Source organism: Schistocerca nitens, chromosome 3 (assembly GCF_023898315.1).
Source record: "Schistocerca nitens isolate TAMUIC-IGC-003100 chromosome 3, iqSchNite1.1, whole genome shotgun sequence".
NCBI lineage: Eukaryota > Metazoa > Arthropoda > Insecta > Orthoptera > Acrididae > Schistocerca > Schistocerca nitens.
This window is the reverse complement of record NC_064616.1, coordinates 91,954,824-91,971,005: the sequence shown is the minus strand read 5'-3', so window position 1 is coordinate 91,971,005 and position 16,182 is coordinate 91,954,824. Positions and strand designations below refer to the sequence as shown.

Sequence of the window (16,182 nt, the reverse complement as noted above, 5' to 3'; positions counted from 1 at the left end):
TTAAATGTGGTGAGAAGTCTGACCTCATTCATTTTTTGAATTATTTGTACTCAGATGGTTAGTATAATTCTGAGGGCCATCGTGGTCACATATTATGACAAATAACACCATTTGTACAGAATGCTCTCGCAGGCATCTCTAAGCCAACACAAATCCTGCCATGATTGAACTTAAAAAGTAGCACTGTAACGAAGTTACACTGAATATGCTAGCTGAAACACTAAGCTATACAAATAAAAGCTAATATATTTCACAACTCTGTAGTTTCTAAGGTGAGTGCATGCACACACTGACCCGTTACAGGTGCTGCACTCTCTACACTGGAATGGCACAGGTCCTCGAACAGCTGTTTGAGTTACTGCACTGTTTTATAGATAAATTATTTTCTTTATTTTCCTTCTAACCCCCCCTCCCCCCCCTCTTCCATTTCATTTCTACATTCTATTTTTGTCGTTCATTATTTTGTTTTTACTTATGAATATTCAATGACACATAATAACATTTTTAAACAAATTTGTATTTGCATTCAACAGATTCAACACTTATTTTTTGCAGTAGGACAAACTAAGTAAATAAATGTGCTATAATATCAGAAACTTACGTCAAGTCACTGACAACTCTGACTAGAAGTGAGAAAGCTTCACGAGCTGCTCGCTGTTTGGTCAAGTCTGAGGAACAACTAAACCGCTGGTGCCTATGACACAACTTGCAAACCAGCTCCAGTGGTGAAAGGAACGTTCGATATGTGGTCAAGAATGCTTCTTGGTACAAGAAATCTGTGAAATTAAAAACAGAGTAGATTTATAGTATCAGCCATATCTATCTCAAAAAGAAAATTGTTAATTACAATGTGACTGAGTGATTATTATATACTAATAATTCCACTATATGTATGCAGTTTAGTCCCATGCTATACAAAGATTATGATTAAAAGAAACCATTAATAGTGGAATTCTAAACTTTCAAGTGATGTTTAAATCTACTTTTGGTAACTACTGGTATAAGGGGTATGTTTCAGATGTTGCTGCAGTAGCTAAATTTTTTAACAACATGAAGAACACATTGTTTATTAATCCTGTTATCTCACTATTGCTATTTTTTTCTCAGCCTCACAAAAATATCATTTTCTTTACATCTGTAACGCCATTAAATAAGAGCATGCAACCTTAAATATGGAAAACAAGTCTTCAGAACAACTTGATATATTTTATGCAGTTATAATGGCACAAAATGGAATGCCCAAAGACTTAATAATATTAAATGTCTTTCACTAGTTAACCAAATACAAACAGTGCAACAGCAAGCTACTGTATAAGTGGGTAATGTGGTGGTAAAATAGACTGTCATCTATTGAAAATATACAACACATTCAGTTAAAATGTGACATACTGAAATAACATCTCCACAGGCTCCACAAACTGGTGGGCCCTCTCATCAGAGTAAAAAGCCATAGGTCAGAGGAGAGAAACCTACATAAAACAGGTCAATGTCATTTCACCCAATCAAAAAGAGAGAATGGAGGATCATCATGACCAGAAAGCTGATTTCACACACAGCAACTTACTTTTTGTCACAGCCACTCTTCCTCCCAACAATTTACGACCTCTGGTTTTCTGCAAGGAAATGGTCCACAGGGAGACAAGTACATTTTTGTTTTCTAATGAGTCCCTGATAAGCTTGCTAAGTTGCATTGTCATCTTCCTCATTTCCCAGGATTCTGACATGACTTCGTACCCAGTAGAAAGCTGTTTACATTCCTTGGTCAGCTAGATCGATAAAGTCGTACTACATAATCTGCAGCATTTTCTCTACTTGGTTCCAGTGAAACCATGTGGAAGGCACTGAGGAAATTGGAATAGATGATAAACTTCTCTGTCACACTTCATCTGTTCCATTGCCTTCAGAATAGCATACAGTTGTAGAGTGTAGATTGTACATTCATTCAAAAGAAAAGTTCTGAAGACACGGTGAGGGAAAATGAATGAACAGCCAGAAGGGCCCTTCCTGCTTAGACCCAACAGTATACACTGGAATAAAATGGTGGTAGCTCTGAACACAATACTAGATATGATATCTTTTTTAAAATTATTCAAGTCTAAAATAGCTCTGGGCTTCTTAAAGGGCCATGGTGGTAATTTACTACAACCTTGGTGCCAAGCATCAATATCTGCCTCATTAATTTGTAAAAGATAGCTCTATGCAAGAATCCCAAATGGGGTCATTGCTTACATATGGTTATTAAAATGCTGCTTTCATGTATGGGATACTAATTGAATGGTACACAGGTGGTTGGGACGAGATCTCAAGCAACTATCACACTATTAGATATTGCAATTCATACATGCTCCCGTGACCAGCCTGATATCCACACGGTGAACTACATTGATAATATTCAAGTAAGATGGTTCTATACAACCGTTACTGAGCTGTGATTGTACAAATACTCTATAAAATTGCAGCAGATATGGTCTGCCTGCGCCCTATATCTTGTGGCTTATACATTTTAAAACACTTTGAGAGACCATGCTTTCAGATCCCTCAGATGTTCCTAATTTTAATTTCTGGATGATCAAAAACGTAATTTGAATGGTGGAAAACCACACACAGCCTCTTCAGTATAAAATTCATACAATGTTTGTCTGCCCATTTCTCCAGTCTTTTAACAGCAAGATACAAGTGCTGTTGATTGCTGGAAGTCTGGAGAACAGCAGAAAATTGAAAAATGTTTGACAAATAAGTAACATTGTGCAGGGTGATTATAATTAAAGTTCCAGAATCAAAATGTTGTAAAAAAGAACTGCAGCACAGAATGACATCAAATTTAAACAGAACATTATTGAAGAGGGGAGAAACATTACTGGTTGAAAAAAAAAAAAAAAATACTGAAATCTTCCCACTAGATGGTGATGTAAATGTCACACCATAAATGGGTTCAGCTACAATTCATAATTGCAGTACGATTGCTATGGCGTGAGTTGCACATTAAATCAACTATACTGATCAATGTGGCAATCAACAGTTGTGACATTATTAGTTTAGTAAGCCCATTCACCACAGCAAGGTCTTACCACATCAGACTGGTTTTAAATTGTCCCAAGGCCAAAAACTGCATAAAAAGCAATGAAATGTGTTTTTAACTGTTGTGAGACTGGAACAAGACATGTTCATATGCTGTCCACTGTTTTCTGCCACAAGATGAAATCAAGAAATGGCAAGTTGCACAACTGATCAGACTGTCTCAGGAGCCACATTCAGAGTGCGATGCACAATGCTTTGCCTTCATTTCAGCTATATTTGCAATCAGAACACAGTTTCTTTCAGATAACCCCCAGTCAGATGTCAAGCAGATTAAGATCAGGTAATCTGGACTCCTAGGCCATGGGGCAGTGTCAGCTGACAATTCTAACATTTCCAAAATGCCTCTGTAGCAGCTCCTTCCCTGGCTGTACAATGTGGAGAGGAGTGCCATCTTGCATAAAAATGACCCTACTACTCACACAGACCTGCTGCTGACGGGTTGAAATGAAGCTGGTACACAAGAGACACTCAGTGTTTTCCAGTGACAGTACAGGTAACAGGACCTGCAGGACACATCCCTTCAAAAAAATATGGCCTACAATATACGGCGCTGTCAACCCACACCACACAGTTACCTTTGTAAAATGTAGTGGTACCAGTTGACATGCGAGTGGATTTTCCATTGCTCATATTCTGCAATTCTGCATATTAATATGTCCTTGGAGATGGAAATGGACTTCATCTGTCCACAGAATGTTCCACGGCCATTCATTGTTCACTTCCATGTGAGCAAGAAATTCTTGAGTAAACATGTGTCTTATTGGCAAGTCAGCATTAAGCAACTCCAGAACATTGGTAATTTTTTTACGGATAGCAATGCAGAATGTAACACAGAATTGTATGTGCCATGCTCACAGGCACGTCCAAAGTTCAAGAAAATCCCCATGCACTGCATATTTGCACACCACCGCTTGACCCCTCTGCAATGCTGTGGCCCAAGTCGTCTACTGACATCAGGCCAAGTGTTTTCCTCCCTCTGCCACATTGCACTTCAAAAGAACCTGTCTTTTTTAATTTTGTAATCATTTTCTCCAGACCCTTAGCAGACATCAGACTAATGCCTTTTTTCATAACCGTGAGTGTCCAGAACTTCTGCACAGTTATTAGCGCAACGTCATCATTCTTGTCAAAGAGCTTTACCAGCAGTGTGCAATGCTGCTTTGAGACACCCATGCCGAGTGTCTCAGATGCAAACTGAGGAACAGTCATGTATCCCACAGCTTTTATTTAGCATATTATGCTGCTTACAGTGAAATCTTTTGAAAAAGTTATTGTTTAATTTCTTTTGTTTCCATAACTTTTCCCCTTCTTTGATGATATCCCATTCAAATTTCACATCATTCTGAGTAGTGATTCCCTTTGTACAGCAGCATTTTGAAACTGGAACTTTAATTATAATCACCCTGTATGGGGCTCCTTTTCATGGTTGCAATACCATTAATAGCTATTAAAAAAAGGGTCACACTCAAGACTACCTTGAGGGAAGCCATTCTCTTATACAAAACAGGCTTATAGGACATACCTAACTCTCCATCTGAAATAACATAGTGTCAGGAATGGCCACAGTAAAACTGGAAAATGTCCTCAAAATGCCCAGTGTGTCAAGCTGGTGTAGGGTATATTATGACTCCATGTAGAACTGTAGATCACCTTGACATCGATAAAGATACTCATTAGGTGGAGTTTGTACAGGGCAGCCTGTTGTACTGCCACCTCTTAAAGAGTCAGCTTTTCAATATTAGAGTTATATCTCTTTAATCCATACTGACAAGATGTCTGGATTCTAAGACCCAGACAAGGCAGTGGTTGATTGTGTGCTCCGAGGTCTTTTCCACGCGGCTGGTGAGGATAAAACTGTAATAGGTAATCAAGCCTGTATGATCCTTCCCAAGTTTGAGGAGGGGAATTAAAACTGTTTCCTCCCACAATGTGGTGAATTGTCCTGTTTCAAAAATAAAACACAACACATTGAGGTGGACTCTTTTAGTGATTCCACTGAGGTGCTACAGCATGCTGTAATGGATGCTGTTGGAACATGGTGGTGTGCCGCATGCCAGAGACAAAGCTGAATCCCACATTGAGATAAAGAGGTTGTTAACATACAAGTTGGTAGAATTGAAGTCAACGTCACCCCTCTCACAGCAACAGCTCAATGTTGATGGAAAGCTGGATTTTGTCTGGAAATAGTGATTATGTGAGCGAAATGTTTTGCCGCAGTCTGGGCAATGTTTCCATTGTTGGTCTGGAGAATACCATTTTTCACTACAACAAAAATTGTGCACCTTACTCCTTTGTTTGGGTTCTCCTGATGGCCTCCCATATAACTGACTACTTAGTGGAACGATTTATGGAGTTCTGGATTGCGTAGCATGATCCCTTCTTGCTCTTTTACAATATGACAATGTTTTTCTTTCACGACCTGAAAGATCTTAGGTTCTCATGTGAAGGTCTCCACTTGAACTTTTGCAGTGTTGCACAGTTGTCTCTGCTTTTAGGCTGGTACTCTTCACTCTAACAGGGAACAAGCTGTCTTTTCATCTGTCCTGAATACTTAGGCATGGATGCATCAGTGGCATGCCGGATAATGCTTGTGTCATGGTTGATTCATTCCTGGGTATCCAGTTTGCCTTACTGAGCACTCATCTTGGCAGATGTCTTTCAGGGATTGCTCTTTCTGTTAGATGTTACCAGACTGCGAGTTGTCACTATAGCATAAATCACTCCTCACAGAGAAGTGTGTGTGAGGGCTGGAAAGCATAATGAAAAATCAATGGTAGGGAATAATACTGTGACAGAACTATGATATATGCTCTGTCCCATATTCTGAAGACACAAATATTATGCCAGTGAGAAACCAGCAACAACTCAACACCGAGGTAAGTTGTGGAAGAGCCCTATAGCACATGGTGTGCATGAAAACTAAGAAGAGAAGAGGCTGAGAGAGTTATATGATAAGTACATATGTATGCTAGAACATCAGCACAATATGCTGTATGTTTTGATTGTGTGGTATTTTCTTTGTTTCACACTGATGTTTCCTGCTAATTTTTATTGAAATTTAACACATCATCACTATGTGACTTTCAGTGTTGTAAAAAGCATGTACACCTAATAATGTCACAAGATCCAATGATGACAGCATAGATCTGTAGAAACCGGTAATAGTCATAAAAATAATTATTACCAATCTTGGCAAACTTCATTCTTCAAGAATAATTCTATGATAACGTTAGTGGATTCACTTTGTCAACTGATTCATGGTGAAGCAGGCAGAAGGAACACACAGTAACTCTATGCTGTACATACACTGTAATAGTAACTACTTTCTGGATGGTGTTAACGGGGAGAGGCAAGGAGCGGTGCGCAACATCTACAAAGATGGCTATTACTCCACCTCTGAAGCTGTAACCCCTTAGCACTGGGATGTCACATAATTTAAAATGTGTTTCTTGTACACATAAGCACAAAGATCACCCCTGTAGTAGAAGTCGGACATCCTCCACATTCTGCCGTAAAATTGGAGCCATTATTAATGTAAAAGTTTTTTTTTAATTTTCTCTGTCACTGCCTTTCTGCCTGGGTGTGAATGTTGCAACAGAAGTGGGTTTGTTGGAGCGGCTTCTCGGTTCCCTATGACAGATTTAAATGCCTTTGTCGCATGTAGTTTCCTCATCATTAGATTCACCGTGCAAGATGAGTGCCGTGTGGTAGCTTCAGACTATTTATTTTCATCTGTGATCCTTGCTTATTGCATAGAAGATACGAGCCTATGGCAGCTTCCACTAGTTCTGTGTTGAGGAATCTCTTTTCTGAAATGTTGTTCTGAGCACTGAAGCAAAGATTGTTGTTAACATTGACGGTTCCTGAGCCACTTATATTGTTTTAAATTCCAAAGACAATATCCTCCTTGAAACTTTTATATCCTGAATTTTCTTTTCAACCAAGAATACTTGACTGCCACAGTTCCTAAGAGTGTGGTGAACATTGCAATTGACACACACACACACACACACACACACACACACACACACACACACAAAAAACAACTGCACAACGGTTCCCATCTTCTTCATGTTCAGTTTGGCCACATAAGCTGCTGTCCACTGCATGTTTGGTGGTGTGTTTGCAGTGCTGCAACTTGAAATAGAGCTTTGAGTTAGGCTCATATAGGCTCACTTTCAGCTGGGTGAATCCTGCTGTAATGTGCTCAGGCAGTGTGGGTGAATTGAAGGTTACAACAAATGCCGCCATCTTCTCTAATTTGTCAATCATTTGCTTCATTATGTTTTTTTACTTCTATCATGTCTACATCTTTCCATTCTTCCTTCTCATTTATAGAATGTTAATGGTGCTTTATGTATCTGTTCAGTTTGACACGTTGTAACTATTTCCACTAAGTGTGTTCCATTCCTGATGTGCTCGACAGGTTTCAGTGTACCTGCGGTTGGGGGCAGTTAATTTATGGGGAGGACATATGCCCATCCTGTTGTCACCTCATTACTCCCAAGGAGAGAATACGTGTACCCCAACTGTCTGCGTGTAGTGTTAGTCACGTGAAAGAGTGCAAACGTGTTCTAAATCTTTACGAATCGTGTAACTGAGGCAGGACTTTTGATACCAGCCCAGCGTTCACCTAGTCGGATGTGGGAAACTGCCTAAAAATCATATTCAGGCTGGTAGCACACTGGCCCTCATCATCAATTCGCCGGGCAGATTTGATCCGGGGCCGGTGCACCTGACTCAATCCCAAAAGTGACATACTAACACACGTGACTATAACCCTTTACATATATCGAATGGCAAAACTTCAACAAACCTTCTCTAGTGTCTTTTAATAACCAAAAACAAATTCTGAGACACTTTAAGTGTCTCGTTACTCATCGATATTATTTTAGAGCTGAAATTCTCGGGGGGATATCTACTCACCGGTATTATTTTAGAGCTAAAGTTCACAGTGGAATATCTGAAGTCCTTTTTGTTGTGTAGATGTTACTGCTACCAGATGGTACACCAATCACATTAGGAGGGTTTCTATCTGTTGAATTTACCACGGTGTTACCAAAAGGACCTAGGTGTATAGAAGTCCATCCAGAAGAGCCCCATTTGGCCCGGTAAGCTTTACACAGCTGTGGTGTGGCAGGGTTCCCGTAAGTTGTTTTGCCTCGACAGCCGTCCACCTCACTGGCTTGTAGCAAACCTCGAGATTGAGGTTATTTTTTACAGAGCTTTGATCATTTGGCAAAATATGTGCTGTCAAGTCAAGATCCCTGTTCCCTGTGATACACAGTATACCACAATTACACCACACAGTGGATGCTGAAGCAGGCACAGAGGAACGGCAGCACTCGTCAGCCTCCTGCCCTGAAAACCTGGGTTCACTAAACCTTAACTCGACCACCCTGAGGTACTGATTATTTGGCACAACCTGTATGATCAGATTTGTGTGACAGAAAAATGTGACAAATCTAGATCATATTTTATGAGAAAATAACCCACAGTAACTACAATCACAACAATTTTTGGTACTGATACAACATTATTTACTTTTTTGTGGTATTCTATTGACATCATTTTTTTGCCAGTCTGACAGTGGAGGTAAACAACAAAAAACAGAAGAAATCATGTGGTATGATCACTACAAAACTTTAAGTAACTGATAGGAGATGTGACAGTCTTCAATCTTGTTGCAGAGAGTCAATGCGCATATTGGACAAATCGTATTGATCACAGTTTGTGTTCAAAGAATGAAAGCTTACAGGAAGAAGAGGCAGTACTTTCTGCAGGACCCACGCATTTGCAGGGCAATGCTTAGGTGCATACGGTGCAAGTTGTGACTGATTTGTTCGATCATTGGGGCTGCAAAGTGATGTACCATCCACCAAACTCCCCAGACTTAACCCTTTGTGACTCCAACTTGATTCCTAAGATGAAGGAAGGAAGCATTTGCTTCAGAATTGTTACAGAGATTTGTCAGGCAATAGACACACAACTGGTGCTGCTAAGGGTATATTACAACTTCCACATCACTGCCAGTTGGTTACACACTGTGCTGGTGACTACTTTGAAGGACAGTAAAACTTTAAAACATGTATCTGTTTTGTGTAAATTGAAAACAAATAGTTGCCAATATTAAAGTTCCAACCCTTGTACAATGAGACACAGTCACAGAAATTTGTCTCTCAGGCCTCAGACGCCAGGATGTGATATCCACTGTTACTTAAACATTTTGGTGAGTGTGATTTCCGGACTGCTATCCAAATTGTGGTCCATCAGGACATAGGATTTATGCTGCTACACTCAAGTGACTGTCATCCTGATGTTGATGCTCCTCTGTCCACGTTTGCTTACAGACAGATTTGTTTTTGGAGAGGTGTCCACCTTGAGCGAAACACTGTCTTTATTTCCCAGACATATTTCACTGAAGTTTCAGCATCATCTGTGGATTTTTTGTTATCTTCTTGCTACCACATCCTGTGGATTTCCTGGATATTGTGTAATTTAATGTCTGTGAACAGTGACATGAAAAGTGCAGGCCTTCACAGTGAGGATGATGGGGAAACCAGCAAAAATGATAAACTGTGAAACAAAACAACTGCATTAAATTCCACAAAATCCAGCAAATGCTCAGCATGTTGTAACAAGAAGATAACAAAACACCCACTGATGATGCTGAAACTTCAGAAAAACATGTTGGGGGGGGGGGGGGGGAATTTAATTAAAACTGTGTTTTGCTCAAGGCAGACCCTCCCCCAAATCAAATTAAGTGATAGTGTTTCATATGAACTTCTATTTCAGACTTGTCATTGATTACAAAGACATAAGGAGATTTCCAGTTTCGACTGAACCAAGAAGTCTTGTTGTGTCTCTGTGAATGAATAACTACAAAACTTGTGGTTTTATCAGAAGTACCTCTTATGTAATACCAAATAATGTCTATTATTACACCAAGTGTATCTCTTAAGGGTCACTAGGAGCATTTTCTCTGGTAGTTCAGCAGGTATTTGCAGTTTTGTTTTTGCAATGAGCAGATAAGTACAGCCCAAACAAATATTGCTCATCACATGTTTCATACAACACCCAGTGTCAACAAAAAACATCAGTTTATTTTCCATTTCATAAAAAATAAATTATTTATTTTTCAGTGGAATTTTACATGTCCATTCAGTAGAGCGGTCCCAAATTAGTCTAGTGCAATATTTTCTTTATTGATATGTCATCTGGTTGGATTCCATTAGAATAATTGTTCTCCATGGCTACGATGTAATCCAAAACAGGAAGGAAGTCAGCAGTCAGTTGCAACTCGATCTGTACTTTATTGTAGATCTAGATCTCAGCTGTCGAATAGCTATCATCAAGACATTTGAAGTGAGTCATGTAGAATCAAAAAGGCTTACAACTACACGTTACATAGCTTGAAAAACTTGCGTGGGAATTTGAATTAAACTACGTACATACTACATGTGGTATTGTACGGAGCTTACTTTGCCGCATCAAAGTTGGCAATGTGAATTGATACCACAGGCATAGCACAGCAGTGCCCTCATGTTGATGTCAATATAGTGTCAAGTTAGCAAGAGCTGTGCCCCAGTTTGTTACATCATCTAAAGGAATCGACATCATAGTGTAGGACTAACATGATAGTTTAGTATCAAATGGACTTGTTCATTTAAATGTGGAACACTGTACTGCAAGAGAAAAGTTTCTTAATCCATGCATCATGTGATGCTTTGCTAGTCCATGAGATTGTAAATTATCCAGTACTCCTGTGGCAAAGATCTGTATCAAAGTTAAGTAAAGGTTTTATTTATTTGTGTAACAAAGTGAACTAATACAGTAAAACTTCATTTATACATTTTTCAATGGACTACAGAAAAAAAAGTATGAGTGAAAAACGTATATATGAAATATAGCACCATACTATCTTTATGCTCGTTTTATCACTGACGCGCCAGTAACATACACTGTACTCCCAAAACAGGATAACTCTGTCATTATTTCGTCAGAAACATTGTGACATGTCACAAATTGTTTAATTATTTCTAATGCATTTACTGCATCGTGAAATGACACGGAAGAATGCTGAGGCTCTTCTGTATTTTCCTCATCATCAGTTTCTTCCACGTCCAGGCTTCGCGATGCACATCGAACTATCTCAGCAATAGTCACGGGTTCTGTAGTGACGAGGTTTTCATCAATGTTCACATAATCCTCAAATGATGCCTGCTCTCGAATTTGATTCCATTCTTCATCATTAGGTGAAATATCATCAGTATGATCATTTCCACCACGATCGTGGACTTAATTTCCAAATCCAGCTTTTCGGAAACTTCCAAATGGTATCGTTTGAAACTCTGTGGCATGAGGCTGCAATGTAGTGCATTGCCTATCAGAAGAAACAAATTCATTAATAATTTCTCAAAGTGCTCTTTGGCTCCGGTAGCACAACATGAAATAAATAGCAAGTAAAAATCTTACCTGTAAAATGTTTATTTTCATTTCTTCCTTTTTTTCAATGTTTACACTGAGCATTTTGCGATAAACAAAATTGAAATTATGTATTACTGCAAGGCCAAGTGGCTGGAGCTCACTCATGCAATTCGCTGGAAAGAATTCCACAGTCACATTTCTGTCTACGAACAATAAAATCTTCCTGCCATCCACAATTTCTTGTTACTAGTGTATTTTGTGGGAAACGTGACAATGTTCTTAAAACAGTGGGGCTTGGCAAATTTCCTGATCATAAGTGGGGGGAGCTTCTCACTCCCATCACTGTTAGCACATAACAGCACTGTTACACATTGTATACTCCGTGGCAGTTCTCACCTTTGTATGCCATTGTGTGGTCAGGCATTACATTGTAAAACAAGCCCGTCTCATCTGCATTGAAAATGTTTTTAGGAGCATATTGGGATGTCAGTTCTTTCAAACGGGATTCCTTCCAATCTCTCACTGTCTTGGGATCGACACTTTTGCTTTTGCCACATACATTCTGACAGCTCATGCCATGTCTTACCTTAAATTTGTGCAGCCAGCCTGATGAAGCACTGAAATTTTCCACACCGAGTCGAATTGCAAATTCATTTGCTTTTTAACAAAGCATTGGGCTGCTAATAGGAATGGCTTCTGCTCTATGTTTCCTTAACTACTACAACAAACAATCTTCCACATCTTCACATTTCCCACCCTGAATGTGTGTCCAATTACTAGTAGAAATTCCGAACACATGTGCACTATCTTCAATTTCCTTTGCCTTTGCTACTATAGAATTTAAAGTAGATACAGAAATTCCTAATTCCTTGGCAATACCCACTCGCTTTTGATTACTGTTTTCCTTCACAGTTCTCAAAATTTGCAGCTTTTCAGTGATAGTAATGCTTTTCTTTTTTCTTCCACTCATGTTACCAGTTCACAAAATTATTAGAAATATAGTATGAGGTGTGATGTGCTTCGGGATTCCTGAGAGACACATAACACTTCTTGTCCAGTTGTGCCCTAGTTCGGCAGAAGTTGTGTAATTTCAAGAAAACAAATGAGTGCTACACCTACTAACAACCTGTACCATCTCTGTATAACATCTGGTTTTTGTGACAACTCTATTATTGCGGTTTATACTGTTGTTGCGTATCTGTCAATCTATAAAACAATCTTAAGTCTGTCACATTAAAAATTAAGTGTTAGTTGGATTCGCATGCTCACAACAAAGTGATTTTCTAGTTGGAAAAATGATGCCGTGTTAATAGATGAAGCTTAGACTGGTATTACACTATCAAATTTTCTTTGACAATGATCTTTGATGTGGTACAAAAGGGGGTATTACATTGTCATCAAATATTTCATCAAAGTTCCTTGATAATGGTCAATGACGACTTAATACTATTATCTGCAGTTCAGTTTTACTTACAGCATCAACAGTGTAGTGTTCTGGCATTGGCAACACCATCTTCATGTAATGCAAATGTTTTGTTATGAACTTTCATTTTATGAGTAAAACTAATTTATTGAGCGGACAAGGGTACGTACAAGAATCTGTCAACCATAGAGCAAGAACAGATTTAATTTTTTACTTCATGGTGAAATGAATTCCCAGCAATGAATGGTCACTGCCAACATCAACACGCCGCCGATACCGTAAGTAAAATTATACCTGGTCTGCAGTTGCGTGCACTGCAACTGCATTGTCATTGCATTTGCAAGAGAAGCAGAAGAAAAGGAAACATAATTGAGCGAAACTGTGGACTTCACAGCGAGACGCGAAAGATATACAGCGAAATTTGCAATGGGAGCTGCAAGTCGAGGACGTAAAGTCACATGAAAATCCCTTTGGGAATGGACGAGAGTAAATTTCAATATGTGCTCAAGAAAGTGGCTCCTCATATTATAAAGTTGAACACTTTCCTCAGAAATGCTTCATCTGCAAAAGACAGAATTACCACAATACTATGATTTCTACTACTCTAGTTTACAGTACCAGTATAGTGCTCTAATGCTGCAGTGCACATTGATGAAAATAATACCAGAAATGTTTGAAGCTATTTATAATGCACTGAAGGAGGAATATGTGAAGGCAAATAAATTTAATACGTACTGCAGTCATGAAAAATTTTTATTTCCACAGAAGTTGTACATTTTCTCCTTTATATTTCTGGGGGTATATCCTGGCCGTACTTCATGGCTAACAGCATCTGCAATTTTTTTATAGTTCTAACTTTTTATTTTGTTTTTGTATTTGGGATGTCATAAGCTACACAGTACTTTATCTCCCTCGAATATTTCTATCAATTTAGTTATATATATGATGCACCACGTAAATTTGGGAGTCATACTGACAAACATTGAGTGTCAGACGGCTGCAGCGATACTAGCACTCCAAGCGGTTGATTTCTTCATGCAGTAAACATAAGACGAATGCTTCCTTTGATCAAATCTAAGGCAAGTCACTAGATTTGATCAAGGAAAATTTGACCAATGCCGAACTTTGAGAAAGTTCCTTATTACACTATCAAATTTTATTATAGTCTAATATTGGCCCACTTCCCAGCAACCCACTCTGAAACCCTGCATCATAACTTGTGCACACTGTGGATATTTCGCTGGGACATGAAGGGGGGGGAAAAAAAAAAAAAAAAAAAAAAAAAAAAAAACGGGTAGGTGAGAAAAACGTATAAGTGAAAAATGTATAAATGAAGCTTTACTGTATTTCATTAGTTCTATTTTAATGTGCCACCTCACTGAGCAAACAAAGAAACCAAATTTATGGACAGACAACTGTACTTTTGTCTGGTCATAACACCAAGGTGATGGTGTAATAACACGTGCAGTTGTAAGCATTTCGAGTCTACACGACTCACTTCATATGCACTGACAATAGCTATTCTCTAGCTGAAATCTAGATCTGCAATACAGTACAGATTGAGTTGCAACTGATTCCTGACTTATTTCCTGTTTTGGATTATCAGACTGTATTAACAGGAGCATTAAAACATGAAGAATAACCAGTAATCCAGCAGCATCTCATATGCTGCCGTGGCCTCCACTGACTGCTGCAACTGAGCAGCTGGAGTATAGGTTATTCTTCCTGTTTTACTGTCCCTGTTAATACATATTGATAAACCAAGTATTGCACTAGACTAATTTGGGTCTTCTCTATGGAATGAGTATTAAAATGCTGCTTCAAAAATAATTTTGTTTGTAACATGAAACAAACTGGTGGTTTCTGTTGACACTAGGCATCACATGAAACATTGCCCATCCAGACATTAGAAAAGCAAAATTGCAAATATCTGCCCAAACACCAGAGATAATGTCCATGATGACTTATTTGACAGACAACCTGTATTTCTACCTGAGAGTCTGTTCTTGCTTAGTGAGACCTTATCAGGTCACTTCAAACGTAAAATACATTTTCCTGCTGGTAGCTGCCTGGTCTGACCTTCACATCCCAGGACATTGTTTTTAATGCCTGAATTCACTGGACCAACAAAAATTTATGACCACAGGTGGAGATGATGATGAAGACCCTTCCATCATTTATAACAGTTGGTATTCAGAGATCCCACCACAAATTAGATCTGATAGTGCTTGAACAGCTGCCTTAGAACTAGACCACAATTCAGTTACTCTCAAAGATTTAACAGTAATAATTTTATCAACAAAGATAACCACACACTTCACGTTTTCCCTCAGGGTGGGAGAAATGAAATTTGTGTACGTACCTGTTTCATTCTCCTCTGGACAAAATGAAGCATGAATAAAAAGGAATACTAAGTATTTTTGTTTGCTCTAACACAAACACATGGGACTGCATGTGAGACACACTCACATTCTCTCTCTCTCTCTCTCTCTCTCTCTCTCTCTCTCTCTCGTGCACCCCCCCCCCACACACACACATTTATTTATATGTAAATACATTTGTAAAACTAACGACGCTCAGGTACAGTTCTTCCTTATGCAGAAGGAATCAAAACTATAAATTATTCCAAGTAGATCAGTGCTTGATTTGTTAAAAAATAGGTTCCGGTGCTGTGACCTTTAGGGTGATGTTTTTGGAATTCGTACTTCTTAAAACTTTGTGTTAATGCTTTAATGAGCATTTTAAAGTTCAAATACAATGGTTTTGTATGAATCGCAGCAAAAGTTCTATTGTGCAATTTGTCTGAAAATCTGCGGTTCAGATTTTATTTCATGGGAGGTATCAGTGTGGGGTACCAGTTTATACAGTCACAAAACAAGCACTGCACAAGACAGCTTCCTCCACTTCCAGATAATAGCAAATATATTCCATGTCATAATTATATATCTATTTCTATCATGGAAAGCAACATGTAGTAATAAATTTCAGGCTATTTTAGTAGAGAGAGAGAGAGAGAGAGAGAGAGAGAGAGAGAGAGAGAGAGAGTTTGTGTGTGTGTGTGTGTGTGTGTGTGTGTGTGTGTGTGTGTGTGTGTGTGTGTGTTTTGGGGAGGGGGGGGGAAGGGGGAGGGGGGGGGTCACACGCTGAAATCATGTATATCTGAAAATTGTATAGTAATATTCAGTTTGTTTTTATCTCTTGTGAGGTGAGTGATATTCTTTATTTGCAGGACTATTTAATGATAATATGAAGAA

General features: G+C 38.8%; 1 protein-coding gene across 6 annotated transcripts in view; it reads right to left on the bottom strand.

The window, feature by feature from the left end:
• LOC126248069 (guanine nucleotide-releasing factor 2) overlaps window positions 1–16,182 on the bottom strand; it is a 463,467-nt gene that overhangs the window by 63,929 nt on the left and 383,356 nt on the right. For all 6 annotated transcript variants that reach the window (XM_049948716.1, XM_049948717.1, XM_049948714.1 and 3 more), the window contains one exon: window positions 602–776. In XM_049948716.1, coding sequence (XP_049804673.1) covers window positions 602–776 — 175 coding nt within the window. The remainder of the gene's footprint in view (window positions 1–601; window positions 777–16,182) is intronic.